At 33.7% G+C, this 15,763-nt stretch overlaps 1 protein-coding gene across 1 annotated transcript; it reads right to left on the bottom strand.

The window, feature by feature from the left end:
* Window positions 1–4,112: 4,112 nt before the first annotated feature.
* Window positions 4,113–5,174, bottom strand: LOTGIDRAFT_178224 (hypothetical protein; the record flags this gene model as incomplete). Its single annotated transcript, XM_009054194.1, has 2 exons — window positions 4,113–4,489; window positions 4,523–5,174. The coding sequence occupies 2 exons, from the start codon at window positions 5,172–5,174 to the stop codon at window positions 4,113–4,115; spliced, it is 1,029 nt and encodes a 342-aa protein (XP_009052442.1).
* Window positions 5,175–15,763: the final 10,589 nt, after the last annotated feature.

The following is a 15,763-nucleotide window of genomic DNA, read 5'->3' on the forward strand; positions in this document are numbered from 1 at the left end:
GTATTTCAAATCGCTTTATTCCAATTATGCACAATTCAAAACAAAACAAACAATTGGATGAACAATTAATAATAGTCACATGATCAATCACGTGATATTTATTCATCAATAAGGGTAGAAAAATAGAAGCATATTTTAGAACCAAAAAGAAAACAAAAGACCTCGAATCTGACGTGGAGTGATCTAAGGGCTATGTGTGCTAATTCTTGCTTTAATCTTGGGACAATTCATGTTGTAGCGAATGAGAACTGTTGAAAATGACAATTTGTTGATTGACATTTAGACTTGGTGTACGTACAGGTGTATTTGCATGTCTAATGTGATCTCCGGAACGCTATTGAAACATAGATGGATCACCGCCAATGGGAATCATATCTCACGAAATCTAAAGACCAATGTCGCAAAAACTCTAATTATCTAATTTTGGTCAAACTTCATACCATCTGGATAGTCACTACCACATGCGCCAGAATACCATGTTAAAGCAAGATTTAGGGATATAGCTAACAGGGGGAATCTATTTAATTGATGTTTAACATAAGTTCTGCTACAAGGGCAGTAACTCGTGAAGTGATCTTAACCGGGATATAAACTACTTACAATACACACAGAACCAGTTTTATAATATCTTTAAACCGATCACTGACGCCTTCTCTACAGCTTAGTAGCTTAAATTATATTCTAAACGCAAATATCATATGGTCACAAAGAACATCGAGGTATGCTATATACTTGTAAGGGGTTAATTTTAGCCAGCTACGTGTATCCCCATGATACCCATCAAAAGATGAAGAAAATACGACTCTTGAAGGTTTTGATCTTTGTCCAGGATTCTATCAGTCTACACGACGACAGAAGAATGGCGTCACAGATCGTTGTAAAGATATTAAACTGTTTATAATAACACTTCTTTTGGCGCAAATTAATCAATAAATCTATGACAGATCAACAATAATCGATAATAAATAGTGAACGATGAACATGGTCGATGATCGGTGACAACTGATTAGCAGTGCATTCAATTGATAAAAAATGAGAGAAAACCTCATCCAGCAAAACATGACAAAAATTAACGTTGAAAAGCTCTGCTCTTGATCACATTTGATCCTATCAAAATCTTCGGATCAGCAGAACACCATCTACGCTTATGTTGCTTCAAGTCTCTATATGTCCAGTGTTTCTAGGCATCAATATGGGTTATATCCAATTTGTAATACTCAGCACAATTCTATGATATAAACTATAACATTGGATAATCTCAGACGTGACATTTGTCCTATTTGGAAACTATCTAATTAGACAACTTTCCTGTACATAAACATAAATATCAGAGATTTAAGACAGCCCCCTGTTGCAGTCTGATCAATGCCATTCGACAAATTACGAAGATTTTGGCAGAGTTCGTTTGTTCATCAAAGTTAATAAATTCATTAAGGGATCTAACAGACAGGTTGGTCTAATGACTGAAATTCGCCTTCATTAACATTAATCACATTGTATAGTCTGTCTACGGAGTCATAGGCAACAAAGAAATATGTCTCGAATAATTACGATTATGTGCGTCTTATGTATGAAAATCAAACACAATTTTGTTGATTGTTTTGTTAATGTAAATTGATTCTCGCTAATAAATGAATTTCTATAATACACACCAGGCGTATTGAACTTGTGTTGTTATTATTCAAAACATAATACATGCATCAATAAAGATGACACCGACGAAGTTTTACGTGTTCAATGAATATAGAGAAAACTTTATTTACTTTTTGCATACATGGAAACTAGTTTTAAAGCAGGATGGCAGTATAGACATGTTTTCAATTATTGTTGTTATTAGAAAGAACTTTGAATAATATTCAAACTAAAATTGTCGCGGAAGTTTCGAATGGGATTGTAGATAGTCATTAAAGAATATCGGTATTAATTACAAACTAAAAGACAAATAAAACCACGTGAAACATCCTCAAAATAACTCTACAACTACCTGCTGATTCAGTGATTCTAGACCTACATTAATATCACAACCACTGTTCTGTGTTCAACAGAAGAAACTTAATTAAATCAATGTTTATGCTTCCTGCTCTGAACCCTATTATGTTTCTAGTTCAATATTACACATTACAATTCTACACATTGCCATAGATTGACAAACGGTAGCTACATTAACATCTTATAAATACCTGACCCATTTCATATCTTTTGTTTAAACAATTGTATACTTCCCTTAATGCAAGTTTATGATATTAGTAACTTTAAATTAAAAATGTAATATAAGTAAAAGTTTCAGATATATTCCACCATTGACGCAATTTCATGAGCCTTGATCAACGTATTTACCTATGCCAACTGTAATGATCTTAAGTTTTGTCCTTCATTTCTTGAGGGTATATGTATACCCATAGATCCATTGGATCCAAAGATTTATCTACATATTGTTCCTTTCAACCGCCGATTGTTGCTGGTTATATTGCGATCAATGTTTCCGACAATATTACGAACTTCAAGGAGATGTCAGTTTATGACATTGATAATTCAACTGAATATAGACATTGCAAAATATTTGATAATTAACATAGACGCTTGTGTAAAGTCCGACTGTGCAAACTATTGGATTATACATTACCCATGTTCCCAATAAATTAATCAGCATTGCGTGTCGATTTACTGATTTACTGAGGGTGTGATTTGGAGTGTTTTACTATTCTTCTAGATAACAAGTACTTGGCACAATGCATATTATACCCTTTCAATATAGCTAGAGTAAGGGAGAGTTTAATTATATTCCTAACTAAAAACAACGTAAGGTTATTGCCATTATAACTGACGGATGTGAATATGTAATATGGGTACTTCTTCGCACTTCAACACTGAAAAAGAAAAGCTAATTTCAGACCATTACATCCACAATCAATTCATGCGTAAAATTCATTACTTACATTCTCTTAATAAACAAATTGGCTCTCACATGGTGTGCGAAATGGTTACTTGGATGAGATGTAAAAATGGTGCAAAGCGAGAATTCAACAACAACAAAGTAGAGTTTAAAACAACTCCAGTATCTTCTAGTCTGAGACTTGCCGGCGTTTAAATTGTTGCCGATTAGATGACTCAATTTGAATGGGATTTTCCAACTGCTTTCGAAAAATTTAATTTTAACGGTTTTTAGATATAGAAGATAACATAGTTAGCTTTTTTTGATGCTCATATATATTCAGAAGTGTGAAGCTAGATATGGTTTTCGAAATCGATTTAAACCAACATTTTAAAATGGAAATATGCCCGTTAACCGTTTAAAGCGTTATAAGTGATAGATGAGAATCAGCAAGCTTCAGACTAAGTTTCCTTGTCAGTGACGGACATAGGATTCAGGACACATGATGTAACAATGAAAACAAATAACCCTCAATATCAAGGGCAATAACTTAATAATATTACACACAGCACTATATTAAATTGTTGTTGGTCTGACAGCAGTTTTCACCATCAGCTAATTAACATAAAATGTGAACCTTGATCACTATATTTTACCCTGAGTTGTCCCCCTTTATCACAGAGAGCGGTAAACACATTGTCATTCTAATCACCAAGAGTTGTTTCTCCTTCTCCTAAGATCGATCGGGGCGCCAAGCGGGATCTTTTTCTGGAATGGCGCAAATAAAGGTCAATGAAATAGCATCGCAATTTTGTTAATGACAGCGGAGTGACTCCTGAAGTAACAGTTCTTTAATGTTTCAAAATGAGCCTCCGAAGCATTGTATTCTGAGTTTTAATTAATAATCTCATTTTACCATACATGTATGCGTTCATCAAAGTTTGACAAAACTTCAAAAGAGAAATCACTTCGAGACTATAGAAACTGGATCTATAATATCATCATATACGTGTACCCTCGAGAAAGAGTCAAATCTAAATCACTGGATTTCCTGTCAAAATACGCAGACCCCAGTTCGTATAGGAAGGTCGAAAAGCGATACGGTAGAGTATCATTCGCAGAATTCATATCAGAGTTACCTGCCCTTGAAGATCACAGATATCAATTTTAGCACTTTTGATTTCATCACAACCCTATTCTGTTTTTACTCATTTCGCCTTTAAATAACACGAACTGGACATTACGACACGGACGTACGAAGGTGATTGCTTTCCTTTAAATCGTTATAAGCAGTATTGAGCGCCTGGGTGGTCGGGTCGAACATATCACAATTCGATCTATCTAGTCTTAAAATCTTTTTGAAAGCGGTTCTAAAATCTCTGTTGAAGTAGGCATAAAGAATTGGATTCAAGCATGAATTGAAATATCCAATCCAGAATAAAATGGATCCTAGGATTGGAGGATACGGACATTTTTCACGACACATTGATGTTATAACGTACCAAGAAAAGAAAGGTAGAAAACATAAAATAAAGGCGCCCATTATAATCCCTAATGTTTTAGCAGCTTTATGTTCACGCTTCATTCGCTTTCTTTCGAATCTCTGAGCGTCACGTTCTTGAATCGAACCATTACTATGATTACGTTCACTTCCTACACTATGGCTATATTGCATGTACACGGCATTTGATTGGATGAATTTCTCCTGTTTTCGCGCCTCCATGTAGATTTTGGCATACACGAACACCATGATGGTGCATGGAATCCAGAATGACACGCACGAAGACACTCCAGCGTACACCCTGTTCACAATAAACAAACAGGCATGATGGTCACTCTCCAGGGCCTGGTAGTTCTCACTAGTAGTGTACAGTTGTGATTGGATGGGAATATATGAAATCAAAATGGACGCCACCCACGTGACAGCTAACATGATAGCCACACGTGTTTTCGTCATTTTAGTTTCGTATTGTAATGGATGTAATATGGCGATATAACGATCCATGCTGATACAACAGAGATGTAAAATAGAAGCCGTGCTGAATAACACATCGTTAGCGTTAAATATGTCGCACATAACTCTACCAAATAACCATTTCTCGCTGATTTCATTGAAGGCGTTGAATGGCATCACAAGAATGGCCACCAATAAATCAGCAAAAGCAAGTGAAACTATAAAATAATTTGTTATCACTCGTAAGCGTTCGAATTTCATTACACTGGTAATCACCAGCAAGTTTCCGAACACTGCACCGAACATGATGGCCACCATTGCAGTTCCTTTTAAAACTAACAGAAACATATCAAGTGAATCGAGCTCCTGTTTCGCAGCTGTAGTATCAGACTGCGTCCAATTCAGTGTTGTATTAACTACTTGTGTTACATCCATTCCGTAGTCTAGTATTGGCTCAGGTTGTTAAGTGAGACTGATCATCAAACTATTTTGTTTCTCGGTCATTTTGATTCTTTCACCTGAAATTATAAAATGAAAACAAGTTAAAGAAAATAAATATCAAATAAAATGTAAATATTGATTCAGAAAGGCTACAAGTGAAAATCAGTTCAATTTTGTTGTTCAAGTTTGTTGTTAACTCTAAAAGCAGTTGAGTTTGGTTGTAAGGAATTTTGGTGCTGCATCTTCTTGCAGGTAAGTCTTATCGGAATAGCGGCAACAACACCGTGAACTGTCTCATTTACCAACCATTATAGAACATGATGATAATGGAAAAAAGGTTCGGTTCCATCCGAATACCATACATATATTCAGTTTTCTATATCGCTCTACAACTAATGTATTAAATACTGTTTTATGGGTGGAAATATTTTATTATTGTATATTAAGATATGTAAAACTTGTCTCGCAGCTCTAAACATATGAGTTGTTATCACATCGTTGTGCAATGGATCGCAATATTGATCATGTCTGAAAACTTATTTATATATGTCAAAACACAGCAATATATGAATTAATGATATATCTAACAGTTTCAATGTCTTGTCGTTTTCCAACGGAAATTCCCAACACACATAGTACGTCTCATTACCATAGAAATATAGCCCACTGTGCGATAACCACATAGCAGAGAACTTCAAATGAAACTAAAAATCCGTATAAGCAAGACAATTCCGTCAATCTCTTCCAAAGAATTGCGAAATCGGGAGTAAAAGTTGTATAGAAGTGGACTCCGCCAAAGAGAAGTACCATCAGGTGTTTTGGAAAGAGTAAGCGAGATCTTCTTTGCGCGCGACACCGGCTACTGCTATAATATTTATGTCAAATCCAATTTCCTTTACAATTGACGAAAGTTGAGAATATTTAAAGAAAAGTAACAAAACATTCTCCGCGAAACTACATTAACGAAATATAAATGACACAATCCACCAAGATCATTCAAAATCGAACAAAATTGCAAGTCAAGGTTGAGTAATTATGTAGTATAGATTAAAGGATAAATATACTTCCATACTGGTGTTAACTGCAGCGTAATCAATGTAAACTTGACATCGACTTTGCAGAGTACATAAGGCACTCGTCAACAGTTACCATCATAGATTTAGATTTAGATTCAAATTAATAACGTAGACAGTAAATAAATACAGCTGAATTTCTAAACTCGAACATAGCATGCTGTGAATTATAATCTTCAATCCTGTCAAGTCCTCTGAACGTCCTCTTTTGAAACATACAAACCAATGCCAAAATGTGACACACTCAAAGTATGTGACATTATGATATACGAACTTACATATTGACCGGTTTGTTTGCTCACGGCACTGATTATAACAAAACTTAATAAGAATAAATATCGCTGATTAAAAACAAAATTGCATATAACCAGAAAAAACAATGAAATAGGAAAACGTACATGTACTGGAAATCTCAGACTGGGCCCACTGTAATCATTCACTTTAATTGGTTACAAATAGTAGGCCTATGTACCTCAACAATGAACCACAAATATAACCACTAATAATCCACACACAGTATAATGATAAGAACTTTCTTGGTGTCACTGCCTCACTGCGATCATGTGAACATGTGAAAATAAGAAATAGTAAACGTATTGCGTATACCATAATAACCTACATAATCACACGCGCATTTAACACCCTACAATCCACATCTACATTTTCTATGTTTTACTCCTTGAAATCCTACTGAAGGTATTATCCATATCCTTTCTGTCTTACAAGCTGCTGCTGTCTGTGAGAGCTGGCAAAGCATTTGTCTTTTTTACCTAGTCTAGCCAAATAGGTACTTTCAATCGAGAAAAATTGGCATCAGCATAATCTTTTATACTCAATGTGGTACGATTAAACAAATAACATAGTAATAGCTGTAGTTCCCCACAAAGTGGACCTGAGTTGGCAAACACAGACAAAGAGTGGTATCAGGTGTTTTTATTAAATAAACTACTTGATTTGATCATTATTGATTCCGTGCTAGAAGTAAACTAAGATATTTTTTATGCTATTATTATACAATAATAGATGGAATGTTCCCCGTACCACAGCTGAGTTTCGACTTATTTATAGAAACACACCGCGGATAGTGTCAACCAGCACCTGTTGAGTTAATCGAAAATCACAAACTGAACACTTACATGTAAAACGTTAATTGTACTGTGAATGTGAATTATAATCAATATACATGTACTGTGATTGAAATACAATGGTGTTTGCTTTACCAGCCATCAGAAATTTTTAACTGCATGTATTTGACGAATTGCAGATTGTCAATCCGATCTCGTTTTCGTTTATGATTTACGTAAATTACTGCGGAAACGATTCGAGCTGTATCAGTGATCAATACAAATTCATAATGGGAGTACTTCACTAAGATAGTATTAATTTGCAATTTGAAAACTCCTCTGTGAAGCTAAACAACAATGACACCACAGTGAGTCTATGAGGTACTACTGAAAGCTAAATAAATTTGTATTTATTCAACAATTTGAATTTGTATTACATATTGGATTTTTCTAGAGTTAAATCTGATAGAAATACAAAAAGATCAACCGTTTCAAGTTGAGTTATCTTTCCGACAATTAAGACTGGTAAACTCAGTATTATGAGTAAATATGTAACATGTTTTGCGTATCTGAAGATCGACAGCAGCAATATATATTTGATTCAAGCAACATAACTTACTGTCGAGTGTTCGATTTTTAACATGTTGTATGATGTGATAAATATTGAAATTGCCAATAACCGCAGTGTATATCGACACTTGTACAAAAATCTATAGAATACATACTTCAAACTAGTATATTATAATGAAGGAGTGATAAGACATGAAGGAGGCGGATAGGTCAACAAGGGAGGTAAATATAGTCTTCATCCACTCGACAAGCACTTGCATTCATTTAAATTCTGACTCAAGGGTAGATAACTTGTATAGTATATTTTGATTTAAATGAAGTGTTGACTATAAAAAGATAAATGAAATGATATTGATTCAATACAATATGTTTCTTGTTGATTCTAACTCTATAACCAGATTAAAGAGATATATTTCAATAGGCTGGAGGCAGTCAAATTATTTTCCCAGAAATTTTCTTACATCATTGCCATCATTCCACAAGTTTCACTGACAATATTGATAATACGAGATGATAACTTAGTTAAAATACATTTTTACTAACCTTAACACATAAGTTACTATTCTTTACACTTGTCAAGTTCTCAACTTATGTACTAAAACCACCAGAGCGTTGTGTCACAATATTAGATTAATTGCGTTCTGTATTCCAATCGGTCTCTAAAGGACACCCTCTTTCATGTGCAATATCCTTTATAATAACTTTTTGGTAAAATGTCACATTATTTTCTAGTAAGGTAAGATTACGGTTGAGAAGTTAGTCTCAAGTGTCTGTTGAGTTATTAGATCACACTGTATCAACATACTGCATGTTATATGTGTTATATCTGATACAGCTCAATTAACTGAAGACAGTTATAGATAGACCGTAAACATAGAATGTCTGATAGCTTAAATCTGATTTCAGTTCACTATGTGCAGTATTAAATAACTTTAATATATCAACTTAATAGAATAACGACAGATATTGATGGCGGGTAAACATAATCGTCTGACTTTACAAGACCTTTCATTTAAAAGTTGTGAAAATGTCAAAGGTTAATTCGTCACAAATGTCATGTATCTGTTATTAAAGACCTGCAATCACCTACGGAATATTCTGTAAGCCAATTATGCAGTTACGACATTTAATTTTATTTTTTTGGATTTCAATGCAACTGTTCTTATCATAATCTACTATCAATATTTTGATATGGCCGTATCATTACTTTGATGCATCCGGCACCCATCTTATGGATGCGAGATCTCTACTGGAGCGGATTACCCTGCCACCACTTGAAAGGCAAACATTATTATTTGGGGCTGTCGGGCAAGCTGTATCACACACAGACTTAGCAACGTGAAATAACTCAAATCAACATATATACACCATGGGTTACAGAACATTACATCCAGAACAACAACGTGAAATAGCTCAAATCAACGTATATGCACTAAGGGTTACAGAACATTACATCCAGTAGCTATCAACAGGAAACAGAGACACGTAACTGTAACAACTGGAATAGGATAGGTTCCTAGTTTTAGAGGTACAGGTTTATCTTGGTATATGGGTCATGACAATAACCTCTTACCATTAACATCACTCACTAAGTAATTGTTTTTAGACTATCATTATATAGGTTAATATAGGTTAAATGATAACCATTGTGGTTAATTAGAGAATAATAAAGACAATAAGAGATATATTTAAATTGTGAATATTTCTATATGATGATGATAATGCTACATATAACATAATTTTTATTTACTGTTCAGATACGATAACACTGACAGAAGGAATCCGTTAGAAAACGTTTATCTCCATCGGTTGTCAACACCTCGAAGTTTATGCTATATAGTGTGTTACTTCAATATGACTTACATTTCCTCATATTTTCTTTACCAAGTCTTGGCTGCATTGCGCTAATGGAGACAAGCGGCGAGGGTTGTTTTAGTCGAAATAGTATGCAGTTGCAGCACATGTCATTCTGGAAATACATTAATACATGCCTTGTATCACTTGTATGTGATGAAGACTTCAGAAGTCATGATTATCAATAAATTTTTAATTGCATAACGAAATAATACTTTCGTACGTTGGTTTTGAACCATGTAGGCAGAATAATTTATACCTATTGACAATGAGATGCTGCGTATCAATAAAGTTCAACTGTAATAAAACAAATACTATAAAACTAATTTAGTATATAAGACAATAACATCATGAATTACTTATATCTCTTCGTCATTTATAGATACTTATCTCATTGGCACGTCATTACAATCTTTTACATTAAATTAATTATGATTTACCATGAACAATCTGGATCAATAGGATTTTAAAAACACTGTAGATCAGTATTAAGACGGCAATTGAATTATTATTTGCCATTGAAACCCAAAGGCACCCTATCTGAACAACGTTGTACCAACTTCAACAAATATGAAACAAATTTTCAACATTCTTCCTTCAACAGCATTATCTTTGCCTTTTTCTTTATTCAGACTAAGAAATAAAGCGTTATAATTATTTGAAATATTTTCGAGTATAGTATCAGAAGGTATACATGTTTATGGTGAAAATATTTCATCAGCACTTTGTTACAAGAAACATTCCATAATTAATTCATCAAAGCTGTCTTACACTGATTTATGGCGGCAGACATCAAACAATCCTGTCGGCGAACATCACAAAGATATAATCAGTAAAATGCTCAACATGGAACTAATCAAAATTAATTAATGCTTATATTATCAGCATTGAAATTTTCTTTTGGATTTTACTAAAGGTATCGACAGTCTATAACATTATCATGACGGTAAATTTATCACTATATAGTTTATTTTCTGGAATCTATTTTGGTTAACGCCTAGTTATTATCAATATTTTTATTAATTTAAAAAATGTACAGATTGATTGATATTGTCGAACCTGTTATTGATCAACTTTAGATTGTACTATAAGGTCCAAACAGACAAGGTGTCTACAAATAAGAATATACAGAATGCAATTACATTCATTATTTTGAAGACATTGCCTGTTGTGGACCCGTCTGGGAACCAATGTGGTCCAGTACAGAACATCTAGAGAAAGCAAGTGCCAACCCTGTTGCAAAATCTGAACGAACAGCTCTTATGATGTACTACAATATCATTTATCAAACGTCAAATGAAAATCAGTACATCTTGCTACACAAGAATGCTTTACGGAATGAATATGGATACATAGATTTCTAACGTAAAGTTAGCGATGGACTACATCCCTTGTCCCGAACTTTTCTACATTCAGCGCATCTCATCAACATTTCGCAACAGATTCACTGCTGTTATTATGAAATGCTTCCAAATAATCTCCTTTCCTCTTTCCCAGTGATGTTTGCGAGTACCCCTCAGAGGGTACATGTACTCACGGCTACATGATTCTCCGACTTCATGCTCTGTCAGTAGATAATAAGGTCAAACAGCCATAATGTCCCTCACCTGTTTGTGAAGTATGTAGAATGGTCAAGGTGTTTGAATATAAACAACAGAGAACATTATCTACAGGATTATACCGATTAAAGATAAATTTACCACAATAACTCACAGAAAAATAACAGTTTACATTTCGGTATGTGAGTGATACTAACAGATGGTCTCTTTTTGTTGATGGTGCTTATTTACAGATTCACAGATTGGGGAAATCAACAAGGTTATATATTAAATAAATAAGAACACTATTAATGATATTCTTATATCTTTAATGTTCGAGCTTACTTCTATTGTCAATTAAAGACTAAATTACATATTATTGTATACCGAGCCACAATATCTCCATATTAATTTTTATTTTAAAAAAAAAATTGTTGTTCGTTCTACACCAAATTCAGTTAAAGCATACAAACATTAAATGGTCTAATTTGATAGTCCTTGACAATATTCAAGCTTAGATTGTCGATGGTTTACGCGTGGTTACGTTAAATTTCCAGTCTGAATATTAACGGGTTGTTAATGGGTTGTATCAGTAAGGATAGCACGTACATATAACAAGGTCGACGCCAACAATATAAAGCAAACGACGAAAGGTATTTTCAAGGAAACAGTGATAGAAAAACATTATCATATCCAATAAACAAGAACATTCTTTTAAAAAGCAGATAAACAGTTGTTTGAAAATTTAGATAAGTCGGTATAACTGAATATAAGAGGTAACCAAACGTTTACAGAGTCATACCAGAATCTCAACATACCATTAAAGAGATTGTTAAAGGGATTATAAAGAGATCTTCTAAACAACATCAATATGCACCATTCTAATTTTCGATCAGACGTCTGTGGTTCATTCAAATCCACTAAAAGAAAGTGATTGGTGAAGTCATTAATCGCGATGTGATACAAGGATATTTTGCGATTAGTGAACCATTATAGAACGACAGACATTTGACTGAAAATTGGAATGATACAAATTGATGCTATCGGTGTCTCCGATATATTCCGTTTAAACGGTGTTAAAACTGTTGTACAAATAGCAATGATTAAATTACATAATTTTTAAATGTAAGAGTTGAAGGACAGAGATTATCTGTAAATGTAGATATGAAATAATAAAAACAAGATCCAGGTGGAATTGTCTATCATCACCAGACATAAATTATATGTCTTACTGACTGACAGGAGAAAATAAATAAAGTTCTAGAGAGATATACCAGCTATAGATATAGGTAGTTATTTAGTTTCAGTGAAAAAGGTGAGAAAACCTCAAATCTTCGAACATAATATCAACTACAGTAAGTTTTATACGGCCTTTCCTCGAGACGTAGCTCTTTGATTATGATCCGCGGCCTTTCATTCCATTTTGTACCAAAAATAAGTTTGATTTAAGAAAATATAGAATTTGTCGAAATAAGAGGGGTCCTAAATTTATTCTGTTTAACTGTCTGAGGGTTCTGTTTCAACCAACGTCGAAGGGCATACGACTTTCAAGTACAAAAGTACTTCTACAATTGCCCCAGTTGGTGTTTTTCAGACAAACTATTTTATTTCAGACTGTATGGTGTGGGCTGTTCACCTTAACCCAATAACGTGTTCACCAGGAGAAACAAAAACAATGCCATTCCCTGAAATCATAAGTGTACTAGCACTGAAAATTCACATCAATCAGGAAGATGAACTGTAATAGTATACTCTTACCCCAAAAACCTTGATCTTGAACTTGAAAAACTCACCCACCCTAAACATCAACCATCCTATTTCTCTGCCTGCCTGATTTTATCTCAGGTATTGGTCTCAGTTATTAACCCGAGACAAGTGATGAGAGAAAAACTCTGAGGAATTTCATCAACAACTGTAAGTAAACTGATCATAAATCACCTTTTCTTCCTCCCTCTCTGACTCGTGTAGTATTCTACCTGATAATTATAGATTCCTACCTTAACAACACCTCATTCATCACTCTATAATGAGACTTGCATACTTAAACTTAAATAGAAATATAAAACCAACACTATTCCATCTATAATATAACAGGCATCTAAAACAATTCTATTACTACAAAAAACTTAACAATGTGCTTTTTTAATAGATAGTTAAGTACCAAAAAAACCTCGACAATATCTAGAATAAATTCTTAAGTGACAGTTTTACTACCAGTATGCAAAATGCATCATATAACAAACTAAAGCTTTGATATTTATCTTCTCATTTAACATTCCATGTAGATCATTGATTAAATTGCCAGTAACTTATTAACTGTTTTAACTATTAATGGGTTTCACTAATTTTGTATCCTATTCAGCCATATTGTCTCTCTGACAGAATGTCCAATTTTCAAAAAACAAAAGCACAACAGAATACGTGTGGGTATAAAATCAACATACGATATACAAATAAATAAACACGATTCAAATTTTTTGGAACCAAAGCAACACAAGGCAACTATCCTACTGGGTCAAGCCATCCCTGTGACTTTCCTTGCGATTGTGTTCATGTGTATACTGTATTTACAACATATTGTATTGTCCATGAAAACTATGTGATTGTTTTGCACCTACATTTTTTTTCAGGTTGACGTCAACAATCATCTGTTAGAAAGTTCCAAGTGTCTACTATACCCAAGCGACCCGGAAATTTCACGCAATTTCATAATCTAATATGTTTATTTTGCAAATGTGATGAAAAGTGATAAAAATAGACAATGAAAACAGTAATTAGGTTCGTTCGTCAGAGAAAGATTGTAAGATAACATATTTACTTTATTGAAATATTTCAAAATTTAATTTATTTTTATCAGGCAATCTTAAAATTTCAACATGCATTTAAATTTAATATAGGTAAATAAACATACTCCAGTCTCAACTCATGATCTATACTTATCATGGTTTAACATTGACAACTAAGATGTTGCTAATTTAAAAGTGAACGTTAGGTCAGATAAGTATAAAAGATAAGGATGATAACTGTGACCCTATCTTCACAATGTCAAGCTATTACAACTTTTGTCTTATACCTTGATTGCAATATTCTTGTTTGTAAATGCAGTTATAGTGATGCAGAAAAGTCTGTAAACATAAAGCCGTAATTTCTACAGTCTTTCTGTTTAGGGCCCCGATTGACTGTATTCGCTGGCGTACAATCCAATCAAATCGTGATACAAGAAAGGCAGCTACTGGAAACGAGGTATAAGGCGAAGGTCGAAATAGTCTGATATCGTGAAGATTGGGTGAAAAAAACTCAATAGTAAATCAACATCGTTGAATTCTTTTTCATTTTTACTCATTGATATGCCCAAAGTCAATGTGCTGTACGTACACATTCATGTGCTTTTGTATGGCTTCAAATCGCATTCAAATTTTTTCTTCATTTATCTTCAACGAAATTTATAGAATAAAATTTGCATTCTTTCATCTTTGCTGCTTTTTTTCGATCTTTCACCAATATTATTTTTTATTATCTGAAATATTTTGGACTGAAATCAACAATCAAAGAAACTTACAGACACTATCTTGAAAACCTCGAGAACTGCGGTGTTAATATAACTCTTATCTTGAATAAGAGAAAAGACAAAAACTTTCAAGTTTTATCATAAATTACACAATTTTTACATAATGTTTACTTTTTGGTGAAGGCGTAGTCACATAAATCAAAGCTTCAAGAATGTGATAAATGGATAGGAACATGCAATACTCCTGAAAATCTGTGAGAAAGATAAATCAGATCGCCTTCATAATACGACTAGTTACACTTGAGCTCGATTTATGTGAATTCTGAAAGCATTTGACACCGGAACAACCTGGTTTTCCGGAACTCGGCTTTGGAATATGCCTGGATACCTTCCGTTTTCTGTTAATGATGCGGGGGTGAGGGAATTACATTTATAATCGTCCAGATGGGACAATAACACACGTCCCAATCTAAAAGGCACTGTACACAACGATCAGCCCAATCATATTTGGAATTTTGCTAATGCCAAGGTACTTACTTTCCCCTGGTTGTATGGAATCTAATATAAGTCCAACCTGTGGCATCGGTGCTATTCCATTGCAGTCAACTTTAAATTAAGAGTACAAAGATTCAGAACGGTTGAGACTAAACATTAAACTGTCTACCCTCAATGTTTGAAAATATCTCTACTAATCGATGACTTGTTGCCGTTTTCATATGCTTTAGACAGAGCTGTCGTCAACAGAATTGCAAGATATCTGAGCAAATTAAGCGAAATAAATGAAGTATGTGAGAAAATGTTAATTGATATACCTCTTAATTATTGAACTAAAAAATAATATTAATCCTATAAGTAAAATGATATAGCAGACATCAATAAGAAATAACAA

The sequence above is a fragment of the Lottia gigantea genome (assembly GCF_000327385.1).
Source record: "Lottia gigantea unplaced genomic scaffold LOTGIsca_21, whole genome shotgun sequence".
In the NCBI taxonomy this organism is placed as follows: domain Eukaryota; kingdom Metazoa; phylum Mollusca; class Gastropoda; family Lottiidae; genus Lottia; species Lottia gigantea.